Genomic DNA, 18,194 nt, shown 5'->3' with positions numbered 1-18,194 from the left:
ATATAATAAGTTATTGAGACTTTTAACTCCCACATACACTTTCAACATTGCAGGTTTTGAAGTTTTTGGTCACTGCTCAAAATTGAACTAAAATAGCAACATACTAATATTGACAAACAATGGATGAACTTTTATTTGCACAACTACAGAGTGTACAACACCAAACCACATAATTTACTGAGCATTAAAGCCATTTACCAAAATTGCTCTCACCCTGAGGCAACAACTTTACCATTAAGATTAACCCATTTTCCCATGAACTGCAGCAAACTTTCATAAAAATACTATAGGAAAAGTCTGTATATTTTTCTGCAGATTTTTTGAGATCATTAGAAAATATTCTTGTAATTCTCTTCAGTTGAAATAGTTAAAAGAATAATAAAATACTATTCATCAACTGTATAATCTAAATGTACTACACATACATGGGAGTATTACTAGTCTTCATTAAGATTTTTACCTTATATTATAGTAGTATCATTTACCTCAGAATTCAAAGTGTTTTCATAAACAGAAATCCCTTAAACAGTCAGTGAAATTAAACTGTCTCTTCTTACTGCATTTCACTGCAATAAAACTGGAAGTTAAAATTAGGAGTGTCAAGGTATACAATGTTAAGATAATACTATGTCAGTTACATTAACCATGAACATATGTAAATGCCCAGAGAGCAATTTTGTCCAATCACCTTTTTGTCCAATCTTCTGAAAAATGTCACAGGATCTTCAATAACCACAAACTGCTTTATACTCCATTTCACTTCTCATCCAAAAATGCATCCAGTACCAAAATAACTTTAGGCATAATGCCTAAACAATAACTTGATGCTGAATAAGATATAAAAGTCAAGTCCATCTAATGGGCAACATCATTCCTTTCCTGCTTTGGGTTTTTCTAGGATGATTTCTGTCACGTTAGCAACCACATCATTCCCCTTGTAGTTTGTGAGATTTTATGAGATATAGACTACACTGTTTCAATGCCCATTCTAATTCATTTTGATAAAAGGTGAAAAGCTTGCATGTCAATAGTTCACTATTCATTAGTAAAGTTTGATTGCTGTATTTTCATAAATTTCTCATTAATTTAGCATTCCCAAGACTAAATTGGGTGTAACTGCAGACATAATAAAACTTTTCTTATAGCCTTTAATAACACTTATTTACACTGATGTTCCAATACTGTGTGTATTAGGGATGAATAGCTCTTTATCATTGTTAACGTTCTTCATTTGAACAACAAGCTTCACAAAAAATTTGTAAAAACACATTTTTAGTAACTTGACGTGAAGTTTACTGGGCACATTTTTTTTGAAATCTTCTATGAATTTTATGTCACATAAAGAAAAAATGGGCAACTCAGAGTCTGCAAAGCCAATGTGAAAGTGTCATCCAGGCAATGATGCCTTAAACCTCCTCTCTGATCTTGTTAAATTCTTCATGCAGTCAGAGAATTAAAAGGATAATTCCGCTTAAGACCCTCCCTCAAATAAATGTAAATTCTTTGCTCCAGAGTCAATGCATTCATAGTTGCTAATCTATTACAGTTCTTTGCATTCCTACAGACTTAAGGTTTAAGGTGATAGGCCCAACAATACTTCTGTTTAGAGGAGAAAAGAGTCAGCTATCAGATCCAGAAAAACAGGAAGAAGAAGGGGAAAAACAGAACAAAATTCAGACAGGAAAGATTTTCCTTCCCCTCCCCCCTCCCCCCTCCCCAGAGTTTTATAGTTTTATCCCACATATCCTCTTTATACTCCCTTAAGAAAGTATGAAAAAAAATAAATAAATGCTCCTAAGGTCAATAGTCCATCGTTTACGTTCTCATTTACCGTGACTTAAATGTAATTCAAATCCAGTTCTGCCCAAATGAGAACACAGGTCAGAATTTTGTGCAGCAGATCTCAGTGCCACCTTCCTTCCCTGTTGTACAGACTCACTAAAAATTTAATCATCTATAAAAAAGGGAGAAATGTCAGAGGAAGAAATTAATCCTTATTTCTGTACTCCCAAAATGCAGGAGAATGCAAGTTCAATTACCTTCCAAGAGCAGAGACAAGGCTTTTAACCTTTGTCTACACATTCTAGACAGAAAACAGAAAGCTTAATGGCAGTGTTATTGCCCTCCTCCAGTTTTCAGTGTGCCCAGGTCTCCATCTTGCAATGGCAAAGAACTAGTCACAGCTTTTGATAAGACCTCACTTCATTTTTTTTTTTTTTTTTTTTTTTTTGGGTACTGACTGTCACAAACACAGCAATAATGTAAATTTATTACAGCAAAGAAGGAAAAAAAAAAAAACAAAAAACACTTCCCAAAGTAGGTACATGCTTAGTAGTTGCATTAAAATGCTCAAAAAAATGTTCCAGAAAGCAGATCATGCCATTTCAACTTAACAAAGAAACTATATGATCCTTGCGGTAAGAAGGGGATATTATAGGTATGTGACAGGGCAACCTCCAAAAGCCCAATGCTAAATGACATCAGCACTGCAGACTACTTCATAAGATTTCCTTCTTTCTATCCACTCCCACAATGCAAAACTGCCCGGAGCTGTTTTTTTCTCATTGGACATGTCTCTGTTTCTTCAGATGAATTACAACACGGGGAACTTCAAGCAAACTACATTATCTTCTACCAAGCATTATAAGCTAGACGACCAAATATTCATGCAGGTGCTTAAAAATATCTCTAACAAATCTGAAAGGGAAGGAAAAGAGTGACCAAAGCAATACAGGTAAGCAGAGCTCTGTCAGTGACTCACCCGAGTTGGGGTCGGAGTTGCCATCAGCTTCAGTCCTCTTGTCTGGTGAGGCCTGGTCGTAGAACTCATCCTGCGGCTGAACCAGAGGGAGAGGGTGTGAGATCAGGGTTCCACCACCCACCGGCTCGTGGTCTCCCAGACCACTGTCACTGCAGCTTTCCTGGGAGCCATCGGGGAGGTGAAAAGTAACACGGCGCTGGGACTACAAAGAAGAGCACAGGACATGCTGATTAGTGCTCTTCTTTTCTGTTCTCCTGATTTTTTAAAAAAACTTTTGAAGTACAACTAGTTTCCTGGCAGTGCTGGAGAGGCAATTGAGTTTGCTGGTGATTTTTTTAAATTTATTTTTATTTTTGCTTGCTTTTAGAGCAACCCAGGGAAGACAGCAGACAAAAGTACTCATGTGCTCATCTGTGAAGTAACCTTCTCATGAGAAAGTGATCAGTAGACCATTAGGTATGTTTCTTATCATTTAAAAATTGCGATCTATGAACACTTCCTGATAAGCAGAAATAAACATTGGCAAACTGTTATGAAAAGCAAACATTGGAAAATGTGATAAATATACTCTCCTGAGCTTAAAACCCATACTATCACTGCTCATATTATTGAAATTAAAAAAAAAAAAAAAAAAGCCCAAGTTAAACAAACAAAAAAATGTATATTTTTACTTTGTCATCTTTCAAGAATTGAAGGATTTATATGGATATTGAACTGATATCAGCACTCTACCTAATACAGACATTTAACTCTGATAATGTAACCGTGAAACTGCACTGATCAACAATGAATCACAGAATGCAATGATGGAATATGCAGTTACCAGTTCTGTAAGAAATATAAAATTACAACTCAGGTATTTTTCTCAAAGCAACACGGAGAATGGCAGCCAGAACTGTAATTTTTCTTGAGCTTCTTAAGAAAGAAAAAAGTCACTGCAAAAGTAAAAAAATAAAAAATAAAAAAATAAAAAATCCACATTGTGCATTTGGTTTAGTTGGTCATTACTGTGAAATTCTCATCTGGAGAAATAGCTTGACTTCATGAGTTGTGGCCACAGTATAATGCAGCAATTCCCTGTGCACTCCAGAGCCGTTAGCACTATTGTGAGTTGTTTAGCACTAGCAGCTGTAGCATTCATGAAAGGAATATAACAAGTCTTCAAGGATCAGAATACAGCATTTCTGAAGCCTCAGAAACAACTAGTTCAAGGCCATCTCAAGAGGGAGGTTAAATTAAGTTAAGCACAACTTTCCTCAAAAATGAATTTCAGCAGCAGGGAGCTGCTGAATCGGATCAATCTGGTTAGCTAGAAAGATTTGAAGTGAAGAGATTCACAAAATTTGCAGTAAGTTTAACAACAGTTTGTTTAGTGCTTTTTTTTTTTTTTTTTTTTTTTTTTTTAAATGAGAAACCCTTGAGTTAATAGTATTAACTGTATGTTTGCTTATTAAAAACTATTTGTTAATGGTAATTGCTGCCATTTTACATGATGATCAATATTTTCTATGAGGCTTCCTTTTATTCATTTCCCTTGGGTAGACACAGATACTTGATTAAGTCAATTTTCAATTACTTTCGTGCAAGTCAGTATAGAAATAAATGTACTATTTGCTCTTGGCTGTGATTTTATAATTAGTATCTTACTTTTAAGTTCCTTTCCTAGCTTTAGGATTGGAATCCAGCTTAAAAAAAAAACAAAAAAAACCCAAACAAACAAACAAAAAAAAAAAACAAAAACCCAGATCCTCTGAGTCACTGAGCTGTATTAGTTTATACCAACAGAAATCTTAACTCTATATACTGTCAGTAAGCATTCTTTTACTTCAAGCTTCAATACTTTTTCTTCCAGTATTTTCACTATGGAATTGCCACCCTGAACAATTTCTCTAATCACTAACAGATATTTTTCCTTTAAATTTGAACAAAATATACTTAAGCACACAGCTTAAAAAAAAATCTTCTCTTCCTACATTTATTTTCAGTAACCCAAATTTACAAATCTGTTTTTCCAAGGTTAAGAATTTATGTCACTAGTAAAATCAGTAAGCAGCAGAGGAAAAGGAGATTAACTTCTTAACCTAAACTAAACTAAAAGACTTCATAAGAAAATATGAATGACTGAGAAAAGTCCTTAAAGAGGAGAAATGAACATTTCAACATTTTGGAAAATAATTAAACTGTTGCACTTAATTTACCACCCAAATATACTGAAAAAAAATATGCAGTTATACAAATGGACAGTTTCATGGGCTGTGAAGCAGAAATACTGATCTTGGTTACCAAAAAGCTCCTTATCCTAGCCAAAATCTGTTCTGACTCTAAGCTGACAGTCACTTAGTAAAATGGCAGAGGTTGAATGCTGATATGGCAACTCCTCAGTTTCGTAAATTTTTAAGCTCGCATTTTGAATGATAAGAAAAAGATATATATGTTTGGTTGTATGGCTTTCCAAGCATCTCAATAAGGACCTCACCAATCATAAAGAATTACAAAACTCTGAGGGTCCCTTAAACAGTCATCCAGATTCAGAGGTGACGAAGGGGCAGCATGCAATCAGTCAGGAAATGTCAGACTAAGCCATGCCATCAAAACACTGAGAGGAAAAGCCTTCCACAAAGAGAGACTCAAAGCCAGTGCTTTAGACATATCATGTCACTCAAAGGGGAAGACAATCCATTCCATCGACTGGAATCTTACTAGTGTCTTAAAGAATGTTCCATGCAGCTGCCTGTTCCATGGGCCCAAGCCCAGTGCTGCTCTCACAGCCCATACTCTCCTCCCTCAGGCTGGCAGGTGCAGCAGCCCTGAACACCTCCAGGCTTACCAGCACATAGCACACTTATGGGTGCCTCAGTCACCAACACAGCCCCTCTGCCTGTTCGGATAACACTACCTGGCTCTCCAGCTGTATCATATTCAAAGAACAGGCCCCTTGATACTCCAGACTGGTAAACACAGGCCCATTTGTGAAGACACTGTGGAGAGGCACCAAAGAGCAATCTAAGAGACAAGGAGGTACCAGAGTCATATGTGTACCTTGACATCAGTACCATCTATGGGGGAAACTTAAAGACACCCTTGCAAGAATCCCTTGATTGGTAGATGCAGGTGCACTGTGAGATTTAACATGCATGAAATAGGAGAGAACTTTGTGGGAATTGTATAATATTCATATGTTAAATGTATATAATGAGGGTGATTTAGCTCTGGAGTGTGCATGCCTTGTTGAGAGATCAGCGTGCACACAGTGCTGTGAAAAAAACAGTGTCAGCTTTCTAAAGTATCATTTGGTTTAGAGAGTTTTCTTGGTTATGGTTCTTGATAACATTTATACGCACTCAGGTCCTGCCATGAGCTGCTGCTGAGCCCTTGCAGTACTGACACACACAGAACAAGGAGTGAGATTACTAAGAGATTAAATGACAACACAAGACAGACTGTGGTGATCAGCCCCATTTTGTACCCCTTTCTCATTGTTCCTCTTCTGTTTCCTTTCAGTCTCCTTCCCCTAAACTTTCATTCATAAACTTGGCACTGCCCCTCAGATATCCCAAATCCTCACATGCCCTTGTTTCACCCTTTTCATAAGTTACAAAGTCCAGGTTGGCCCTCTCCAAAACTGCTGGAAAAGTTTCCATTGCCTAATGACTGGAAACTTTTGCTCCTTGGCACTGTCTCCCTTGTCTACAAAATGTGTGTCCCTGGTTTACGGCTTCCCCTTCTAATTATTATTTAAATGTCCTTGATTAATGAAGCAGATGCTCTCACCTTCCACAAATCTTTAATGAAAACAGGCTGAGTTAGATCCTTACAATGCAAGGTTGTCCTTGCCTCTCCGACTCCTTGGACACATAAGATTCCTAAAATAACTGAACATGTTCAAACTGTTTTTTTAAAAAAGCTATCCACTCACAAAAAGGCTTTTGCTTTCCAAGGCATACTGACTTTCTGTATATAATAATATCAGGGACTTCTTTCAGGAGAAAATCCTAGAGCATGCTTAGACTATATTTTTATTTATTTTTATATTTTTATAATTTTATTTGGTTCCTCATGCAACCAAAGGAAGCTTTGAACTTACCTAAATATAATTAATTTATTCTAAAAAACATTGATACATGGTACAACTCTAGAATCAGTGATAACAAGAAACTACAGTTTTAATTATACTACAGTATATTTAGGAGAAGTACATACAGCATGAGGTAGGGCTATGGTTCATCTCCATACCACATGGCCAACCTTCAAATCTACAATCTGTGACATATTTGATCATAAATCATCATTTCTGGGGGAAAAAAAATGCAATACTTGGGCTTTCTTTAGATCTGATTTTTAATCGGAAAATATAATATCTTTGTTCTGTAAAACTCAAAATTAAAAGGAAAACTCAATTAAAAACATCATTTGTGTCATTTGGACAAAAATAAAAATAAAAAAAAAATAAAAAAACCCTTGTGTCAAAATAATTTTAGTATGTAACCCAGGACAATTTAATCAATATGTCTTTGAACCTGGGCTGAATTTAAAAATCAGAAAAACAACTGATATCAGATGTACTGAATCATTCTTCTATTAATCACATTTTGCAGCAGATTCCATAAAGCTCATCCAGGTGAACCATGACTTCATTCCCACAAGAGGTACACAGAAAAAAATAATTCTGTATCTTAGATGGTGACAAAGGATAGCAAACTCTAGTGTTGATAAAAAAAAATTGTTGAAGCGTAATATGAACTTTTTTTTTTTCTCATTCCAGACAAGGTGGTCAGCCAGCTGATACTTTTATAGTAATAACAAGCAAAAGTATATTAAATCAATCATACATGAAACTGGTCTAGTTACAAATAAAGAAGTGAACTTAAACAACATCTGGCAATTTCTAACAACTGTAATTTGCAAGATTGATAGACATAAATAATAGCGGTGATTCTTGAAAATGACTAAGAATAAAAGCTCTTGAGGGGTTAGGGAGGAATGGATGGAAAAGGATAGAGATATTGGCACAGGCACAGAAAAGTAGAACCTGTGCTTGGCGTAGCATATTACATCTTTCTTCATTAGCACATTTTTATTTCAAGATACTGAAAGCATTTTAAAAATACATCTTAGCTGCATCTTACTCTTCTGTCACGTATTTCTCACTTCTGTTTTCTTGATGTAAGGAATTCTAATTGGAAATAAAGTAATAACTACAAATATCTGGAGCAGTTTCATAATTTTTCAACGCTGCATGCTAGTCAGAAAACATAGTATGTTGGACCAAAATACCTTATTTATTAAAATCTTAGCTTCATAAAATATATTCTGACACTAGAATTTGTGATTTCAATCCATACAAATCTATTGCTTTTGAAAGTAGCTTTGTGTATAAAAAACACAATCCTGAAATCCTTATTTAAGCAAAAGAATTTGTGGGTACTGGACCTCAGCATGGATTTCTATAATAGTTGGGCCAGTGTTGTTGGTAAACTTTGTTCAAACCTTTTTATGTGCATCTTTACATATAGCAAATGTGTGCCTTTATCTAAGTCAGTATGACCATTCTTGAAAGTGTTAAAGTGTTTAAGTAGAGAAGCTCTTAATCACAGTGTGATGACTAAACTTGTTTTTGAAGATAGGAGAATCTTGAGAAAACATGTAGTTAATTAGCATGTCTAGCTGGCCTGTAGAAAGGGAGATTAGCCCTATCTTATTGACCAATGGTAAATTGAGGCTGTATTGGGGCAGTACATTTAATTATATTACATAAATATAAATTAAATAAAAATAAATGTAATTAATAATATAAACAAATATAATTACATATAATATTTAATTATTATATTTAATATTTATTAAATAACGTCACAAAAGTCCCAGGGTGTGCTAGCTTTGTGAAAGGCCACCTAGACCCAAACTCATGCAACTTTGCTGTAAATCTCATCTCTATGTATGAAATTGGCTTACTGCACACTGGGTAACGAATCCTCCATTACTCAGACTATGCCAGTACTGGTGAGAATTTGGCAGGTTTTCCTGCTGACTTACGTTACAGAAACCATCAGATACTGGCAGAAAGTGGTTTGTGAATAACGTAAGTTATTTAGTTGACCTGAGTGCGTTAAATCTGAAGTTGAGGAAAGACTATTCCACATCATATTGAATGCCTGAAATGTCCTGTAGCAGATGAGTTACAAGCTGTGTTGTAAATAGAATTTTACACTGGAAGTATAAGCACAAGTTTTTCAAAACTATTCAGTGCTTCCATTGCATGTTAGATTCTAAAATGTATTTTACTTCCAATTACGTACTTGAATCAAACAAAGTTACAGAAATCAGCATTAAGAGGAGATTTTCCATGGTAAAATTGCTGTATTCTGAAAATCAGACTTCACTGCATAGCTATTGTTTTGATTTTACTAATCAGGCAGCCAAGAAATAATTACTCTATTGTTTCTGCTACTGAATGTCTCTCACAATGACTCAGCATGAGATGCTATCCATTATGATAAAACAGATACATTAAAAAAAAAGAAAACAAAACAAAACATTTCTACACTACCAGCTTAGCTTCTTTCTGAGATTAGAAAGCAGGTAGCTAAACAAAATGTCCACTTCTCCATTCAGCATATTTGCATGCTATGAGCCTTGATTTCTGGCCTTCTAGACGAGGCCATCAAAACATCTCATTCACACAAAGTCAAAATAAGCTGTACAGAATAGACCATATGTTTGCATATCAGACTACCTATTCAAGCACGACACATCTTCAATTGTATGTGAGATCTATACTTCAAAGGGGAACACTTGCAACAACAAAAAATATTTCACCTTCCTTTCTGAACTATTATGCCATTCTTTTGTTAAGGTGACAAACAAACATTATAAAATAAAAAATAAAGAGAAAGAAAACAATTTGGGAATATTTTCCTTATGTCAAAATTATTCGCACTACCGAAGATCAAAATACAAACATAGAAAAGAAATCTTTATGAAGAAGATACAGAAGAGTCTATGCATCAAAAACTTTTTTGACACTTAAACACCACCCTTAAATAAAGAAGAAAAATTGAAAATAATATCAGGAGAAAACAGTAGAAAAAATCCTATAAAATGATAATGAAGAAGAAGAAATTATGTACAAGTTTAAGAAAATGTTGTAAGGATGAAAGAGACAACTGTGCTTCTTTGGATGTCCTCTGTGGAAAACATCTGTTTGGTAAAATTTGTTCCTCTCAGGATTAAAAGAAAGACTCTTGGTTCATGTACTAAAATGTGGATATAATTTTTTGATGATATCAAGCTTGTAATAGAAATGAAGTCACAAAACCAAGCTTAACAGTTTCAGAGGGGAGGAAAATAGGGTTTAAAAAAAAACAACAACAACAGTTTAAACCCTTGTTTTCTCATAAGATTTCTCTAAGTGCTATGCTGGAAGCACTTAGGGTGCACCTTTTTAATGCGGCAATTGAATCATCTGGGATAGGAGATAATTTTTTGAACTAAAATACAACAGGAAACTTGAAGAAACAAACCTATGTTTGTATTTGCTCCAGAAAGAATTGGCAAGGTCTCTGAATTACCATATGGTTGCTGTATTAGTTTGTTTTGTAAACAAACAATAGCTCTTTTGTTCGTTTGCTATTATTTTCAGTTCTGATTGACTTAATAAATTCCCCTTATAATCTTCTATTTTCCAAACTGAAAAAATGAATCTTAAGTATTTTTTTTCACTGTGACCTCGGAAAGTATATCCTGCAGGAAGGCCAAAAAGACCACAAATAAGGCTTCATATAATTCAGCCTAGTGATCTTATACACATTTTCTTACTTCATGCTTCACTTGAGCTTATGAAAGAATATTAGTATAAAGTAAAATTATTCTCCTTTCTTAGTAAGAAGTCCTCCTTGCTTCTCTAAAATAATCTTGGCTCAATCTCACACTTTCTGTACAAACTGTGCAGTAGTTTCCAGAAATTTGCTAAGAGAAATAGGATTCTTTTTTCTTTATTATGTCTAAATTAAGTTTGCTACAGCAGTCCTCATTCAAGGGTCCTACTTGAATCACAAGATAACTCAGTCTCTATTCTCATTTTGATACCTCATCCAGAGAACCAAAGTGACAGAGGTAGGAAAGGTTTCCATCAATTTCTCAGGCTAAGGAAAGGATGAGGGGAAAAAAAAAAAAAAAAAAGGCAATTTATTTTATATCTTCCTTGTAAGTTTTCATACCGTGCTGATACGTTTCATACCGTAGTTTGAGTGCTTAGATATTCTCCTGTTTTCTCTCCCTAACAATGTTAGTATCGATTCCAGAATGTACATTGTTTTATGTCAGATCGCCATTTGATTTCTTCTACTCAATTTCACTGAAGCAAAATGTCGTACAAATCAGTAAATTACACTGCAATGTATTAAAAGGAAACATATAATCACCTCGTATGTCTGTTACTACTTAGGCTGAAGATAACTGGCCCGTCTTTAGTGTGAAAAGAATGACTCAGAGACAGATTGTCTCAATTGCCGTCTCCCACTGACTGGGGAGAAAATGTGCGCTTGATGGCCCTAAGCACATCTAAGTATGGAGAGTAAGCAGCCCCATTCTTTGGGCAATTCCTTTAGTTTTGCAGACACAGTGAACAAAGAAACAGTGAACTGCAATCAAATCCTGTGCTTCTAATAATCTTTTGTGATCACTTTCTCCCTTCTTTAAAGTTGTGACAGTTGTAACACTCCTTTAATTTATTTCATGAAACCAGTAGTCTTCACTTTTCCCTGTGTTTTTGTTGTTGTTTGTGTACCTGCTTTTTTCTTGTTTTCTTTTTTTTTCTTTGGACAGAACAGAAGCTGTCATCTATTTTATTTTAAGTATTGCATTTTTAATTAGTATGCAAACACTCATTTTCCCAATAGGCAGTTACTTATCTACCTTAAATCATCTTAACTGTAAGGTAAACTTGACCTAACGTGAAAGCTGAGTTGTACTATTTATTCTAGACTAAATCAGAGTGTTACTTTCTTCAGTCTGGTGTCTGCTAAAACAGCACTAAATTGTCAATATTTTCTGTCTTAGACTCCTCCCCCTGAATTAATTGTCTGAGACTCAGGAAATCAGTTCTAAACCCACAGTTATGTAAATTAATGTCTCAGATGCATGGAAAGGCAAGTGGGGGAAAGAAAAGAAACTGCTGTACACAATAAAACAGAAAATAGTTCAATATGCAACTAAACTAAATCATTAAAAATTGTTCAGATGCATTATTCAACCAAATAGCTACAGTAAACCACACTTCGGTATATTTTTAAAATGTTTCTTACCAGAAACTCTGGGGAAAATAAACCTTAGAAAAGATTCATTAAACATGTAGCAATTTGTAAATAAATACCTGCTAAAATTAGTGTTGTGACTTGGACAGTTTCCTAAATAAATTTGTAGTTAATGGAGCAAGAGAGGTAGCTCTAGTGAGATTCTTGGCACCCAAAAAGTTGCAGTAAAATGGCTTTTTGAGTCTCTATACTCAGCCATTGGCTGCAGATGACTAGATAAGTATAAGGTATTTGACAACTAGGAGACTCATGGCAGACTGATCCTTTCACCAACTTTATGTTTTACTCCTTGATAATAGAGAGACATGAAATCCAGAATTTTAAAATGTAAATGCCCAAAGTTAACTTGCCAGTAGGAAAACGTAGATCTTGTATTGTATTCTTCATCAGTTAAGGATGTGATTTTAGATATTCAATACTTGAAACTTTAGTTGTCATTAAGTACTGGGACATGGGAACCTGAAGAAAAAGATCTTATGAACAAAAGATACTGCACTGAGTGTGAACTGCCTTATCTGTTTCTGTGGCACATTTTATAGAAAAAAACTTCTTTGTATTACAGCTTGGAACATTACAGCACAGAAAGAAGCTCTCTTGTAAACAATTTAGTTGTAATGGAATTATATTTCATGTGATCTTTAGTAATTTAAAGACTTCACTGATCTTCAATTTGTTTGTTTAGTTTAGTTTTGCTGATGAGCTCCTCCTAGCAAGACAGATAAAACACATTACAAGTGCACTCACTTGAAGAAGTACTGCAGAAGCACTGTAGCAATTATAATGATAACCAGCATAAGTTCACTGCACTCCCAGAAGTTTTACATTAATAAAAGCATGTATTGATCAATAATGTATATGAACTATGAAAATGTAAAAACAGCTGTTGCTGAAATTTTACTAGTTTAATTATAAGAATAAATATGTCCTGATTTATATTCTGTAAAAATCATCTGGCTTCAGTAATGTGAGTAAGATAATAAAATTCTGGGAAGTTTCTTTTAACTATAAATTACATTTCCAGATTTGAGGAAAAAAAAGAAAAAAACAAAAAAGAATATTTCCCATTTGAGGAATGTACATTATTTTGAACCTGCTTATACAAGAAAACTATTGTTGTCTTACATGAATGACAAAGTTATGAAAATATAGACTGTTATGTTTGCAATTTATGTTTACACAGCTTATGTTTATAGTTACTTCAGTTATAGACGTATTCCATTGGCTAAGGTTTATTAATGATTGGCTAAATCAATGCATACGGTATCACAGCAGTTATCATGTCTTGATTTTGCATCTTGTTTTTAATAAAATCTGATAAGAAAAGCCGAGGATAATTCTGTGTTGTCTTCAGATCAATTATGAATTTTCTAGCTCAAGTTTCTCTCTACGCTTTTGGAAGTAAACTCCCTCTATGCTTTTAAAGGCATGGTTTAGTGGGCAATATTAGTGCCTGTGAGAATCCTTCTTTGTTTTTTTGGCTCAAAGCTTGCTTCCTTAGGTATTTTGTTGAGGAGGCAAGTGATGGGTGTTGTGTGGCAATCAACATCGCTGTGTGGACAATTTTACATCTTTGGAGCTGTTTGCCTTTGGAAGATAGTGCTCAGGACTGTTTACTGGTGGAAGAACTAGCCTGTGACCAAATAACTCCTGTTTGCTACAGGAGTCTGGGGGATGATACCGTTGTATCCTGCGAAGGCAAGATGCAAGTTGGTGCCTCCCTGCTTCCTCTTATCTGCTGGCAAGGCCAGGAAGATAAGAACAAATGAGTTTCCTACTGAGGCCCCAGAGCCAGAAGCTGCCACTCAAAGGAGAGCTGACTCAACCACTTTGGATTTGAGCTGTCACTCCAAAGACAGCTGACTCGACCACTCTGAAAGCATTGAAAAGGGGGCATCATTGCCATGGTCATTGTCGTCCTTCGTCGTCATCGTTGTCAACAGGACAACTCTGCCTGACGACCCACCGCTACTGAAGATCAAAGACTGAACTAGGAACCTTGCTGGATCCATGGTGGTGACTATCTCCCTCTTGCTGCCTATAAAGACCCCTTGCTTCTTCTTCTTTTCTATCTTTTCTATCGCCCTCCTTCCCTTCCCCCATTACCCTAATTCATAATAGTGTCCGTCCTCCCTTTCCCCATTTCCCCTGATTAAGATTTGTAATAAACTGGTAGGACCAACATTTGAACCATTGCTTCTTAATCTCATGCCGGGTATATAGATAATAAAAGAACCTCCTCTCCCTCCTAGTAATTGGAGCGAGACAGTGCCACATGAATGCCTGTACTAAATGATTTTAGATGGTCTTTTCCAATCTTACTGATTCTATGAACTATGGTTTGGGAGAAGTACTGTTACGGAAGAGCTGTGGATATATGCCTTCATCACTGTCAGTCACTACAGAAGATATGCAAAGATACACTTTCCTACCAAGGAGCAGGAAATTTCCCGGCATTATATTTCCCGATATTTAGGAACAAGCATGATGAGAAAAAAAAAAAATCCTATTATTCTACTCCTTTAGTTTTCCTTAGTATGGCATGTAACCTTGGAAATAAAGCAGTCCATGGATTTTGTGTAATGGTAGTAATCTTTTGTCTGGGGTGATTCTATGTTATAACTTGCCTTCAGATTTTGAATTCTCTAGTTTTTAACTGTGTATCAAAGAAGAAGGACATAGTTCAAAATCCATCAATTTAACAGCAAATAGTGAACACTAGGAATTTTTGTGCCACAGGACTTTAAAGGCACTCAGATTAATACTGTTTAAAGAGGAAATGAGACAGGAAGGGTGAAAAAAGGAGAGTTTAAGAGTTTGAATAACAACATGGTAAGACAATCAGTACTCCTAGTGTTGTTCTTCATGGATAAAATGAGTATCATTATGTGCAGAAAAACTTGAATTCTCATTGATTCCTGTACTGGAATCATGGGATGCATGGGAAGCATGGGGATTGGAAGAGAACAAGGAAGGAGGCTCTAAATTTACAGGCATGCTGTAGGGGGAATAGTACATTAGAACACTGCTTCCTGAAGTAGTACTAGTGGATGTAGCAGATATCTGTCACTGACAGCATATTGTGTTACAATTAATTCTGAGTCATCAGTCATGTCTTCTCCTGCAAACACTGAAAGCAGAAACAGCAGCAATACTGCCCTTTGAGGATAATACCGCTTACACGCTATGATTCTAGAAAGCAGCTGTACATCTATTAACGCAATGGACACTGTAGTTGTCACATTAAATAAATGGATCGACACTGGAAAAGCTGAAAGTGGACATGATTGCTATGAAGGATGCATCTGTTAAGCTGGTACACCTTTGGAAAGATGTATTTGTATAATTATATATAATATTATATACATTATATATATAATATTTTAATTGTGAAATGAATATTATTATCCCAATTGATTTCATGCACTAGAAATTAATTAAAACACCACAGTCAAAATATACCTACATCTCTACTAGAAAAAATAAACTAGACTCTAATGCAATTTTAGAATGAAAACCTATATTTTGTTACTTGAGATACGGTGTCCTGATGAACTGCTTCCCTGAGAGTAAATTTCTAAGTTGTATTTTATTTTTTACTTTTTTCTCCAGATGAAATCTCAAAGCTTTGGAATTTTCATGTTACATAAGTAAACATATGTCACAGAAAATAATTTCTTCAGAAATTTTCAGGGAACAATGCATGTTGTAACAAATATTTATACAGATTCTTCCTTTGTCGCAGGTAACACTTATGTACATCTGACTGCTAGTGTCTTATGTCAGAGCTTGAAAAGCTAAATCCACAGATAAGGCTAGGTCTTTCAGTGGTTGAATGGGCCTTTTTGGCTTGGTAATGGGTCTTTCATATCTATGCTATCCTGACTACCCTGAGTGTAAAAGGCAAATCTTTGATACATTAAATTATCATGCCAAATAAGATACAAAAGAGTAACCATATTAGGGTTTTGCTATATAGCAGCTTCTGTCATTAAATACACACATGAGGAGCTTAGGCACTAAGAAAGCTGAAACTTCATTTAGAAGCAAAGAATACGAAAGAGGGAAAAATACGGTCTTTCTGTATGGAATTCATCTACACAAAGGCAGCAATGCTACTGTACTATCAAAACAGCAGATACTCTCACAGGCATCTTATTGTAACTAGAAATGTATTTTCTGCTTGTCTCAAGTAGAAGTAAAATGAGAGCTGACAAGAATCGCTGTTATTATTGCACTTTACCCAATTTTTAATATTCTCCACAAATTACATATGGCAAGCTCTTGACTTATTAAAATTTACAGGGAAAACAGGAACTCTGACTACCTAGATAGCTTTAGAAAATGCTGCTAATGTCATAGGCCCCACTGAAAAAGGCTAAAAGGCAAATTTAGTTGTTCACATTCTTGTTCAGTATTGATGATTTTATTTAGTTGTGCCAGGTGAGTTTAATGTTGATAACTAACACTAATGAATTTCTTAATTTTAGTGACTTAAAAGACTAAGCTTGCAAAAGTTGGTTTTTTTTAAATTTAATTTAATTTAATTTAATTTAATTTAATTTTATTTTATTTTATTTTATTTTATTTTATTTTATTTTATTTTATTTTATTTCATTTTTTACTTTAGCTAATGTTTATAGCCATCTTTTTCTGCTTAGCTTCTACTGGAAATAGATTAACTAAGTCACTTACTCATAAGTACAGACCTTCATGTGATCTTGGCCTAACAGTGAGTTCTTCAAGATTATGTGTCTATAAACCAAGATAAAGGAGGACATGAGATATCTAAACTGGGCATAAAACATTTAGTGATTGGTGCATTTTTTTCTAATTTACATACTACCAAGTTTCTCATTTCACAGAATTTGTCCTATGTCATCACCCTTGATCCCAGTGTTTAAATGTAATGGACTTATTTGTGTACTTTCCACTGGGAGCACATGACTATGTCTGTTACTAAAGATAACCAAAGATTGACTTTTTAGCCCAGCAGTTACTAACATTTCAAGAGTAATTTACACATACTTTGCAAATGCTCGCTTTTCATCAGGCAAATTGACAAGCACAAACATTCTGTTTCACATATAATTTTATGAAACATTATTGTAAATAGAAGCACAGGCAAAAAGGGTAAAATTGCACTTCATGTAAGTACTGTAGAGGCACATGTACACATCTTTGTTTTCCAGGAAGAAAAAAAGAAAAAGAAAAAAAAAAAGCTTCATTTTCTTTTTAAAAAAAGATGTATTGCTATTACATCATTTTATGATCTACATAATATCTGTCTACAGAAGAGATTAAAAAAAAATGTGTTTCTGAGTGAGAATTCAGCATTGGAACAAATATTGATTAAAATATATTTATGGGCAAATTGAAATAAGTTGAACAACTGTTTTGATATCAATTTCTCAAGTAGTATATCAGGACTCCTTCTGACATATACTACCATGACAGATGGAAGAAAATGCCTGGTGATATTTTGGGATTTTAGTTATCAGAGCATAGAATACATCACAGAGCACAATGCCTGTGGAAGCCACATTATGTCAGTCTTCAGAAGTTGTCAAGTGTCACCAAGTTAGCTAGATCAATCTATGCCCATGACAGGGGGGGCAGTAAGCCCCTTGGTCCACCCTAGCCCCTCAAAATTGGAAGAAAAAAGGGAAATGGGATAGGAAGATGGGAGCTGGGCTCAAGGAAGGAAAAATAAAAAACAGCAGCAATAATCTATGGAGGAAAACTTATTTTACTAACTATGATATCAGAATGCAAGATAACACAATATAATACAATCTAATTGAAATTGAGACTAATAAATCAAATAAAATAGGGGAGAGGGAGAGTTCCTGAGACCAAGCCAAACCTGAAAAGCTTGGTACGGCTAGGAAAGCACCCTCTAACACCCACTGCAAGGCAGTAAGAGACCTCCCAACTAGGAAATGCCAGATCCCATGACTTCCGCGATGTACAAGGATAGGTACCCGAAATTGGAGCATTAACAGTTTAACTCCCAGAGCACTACATGATGTTATGATGTGGAATACTGAAAACCAAAAATCACAAAAGCATGACAATAAGTCACATAAGAATGCATGCAAAGCTTGTGATTTGACCTTTATTGT

At 35.0% G+C, this 18,194-nt stretch overlaps 1 protein-coding gene across 6 annotated transcripts in view; it reads right to left on the bottom strand.

The window, feature by feature from the left end:
- PCDH9 (protocadherin 9) overlaps positions 1 to 18,194 on the bottom strand; it is a 718,989-nt gene that overhangs the window by 244,779 nt on the left and 456,016 nt on the right. For 3 of the 6 annotated variants that reach the window (XM_048934689.1, XM_048934691.1, XM_048934690.1), the window contains one exon: positions 2,762 to 2,963. In XM_048934689.1, the coding sequence (XP_048790646.1) occupies positions 2,762 to 2,963 (202 nt within the window). Of the gene's footprint in view, positions 1 to 1,743; positions 1,955 to 2,761; positions 2,964 to 18,194 lie in introns of those variants that run through there. The other 3 variants (XM_048934692.1, XM_048934693.1, XM_048934695.1) reach the window with 2 other exon arrangements.

Source organism: Lagopus muta, chromosome 1 (assembly GCF_023343835.1).
Source record: "Lagopus muta isolate bLagMut1 chromosome 1, bLagMut1 primary, whole genome shotgun sequence".
Lineage (NCBI taxonomy): Eukaryota > Metazoa > Chordata > Aves > Galliformes > Phasianidae > Lagopus > Lagopus muta.
This window is presented reverse-complemented; position numbering and strand designations above follow the sequence as displayed.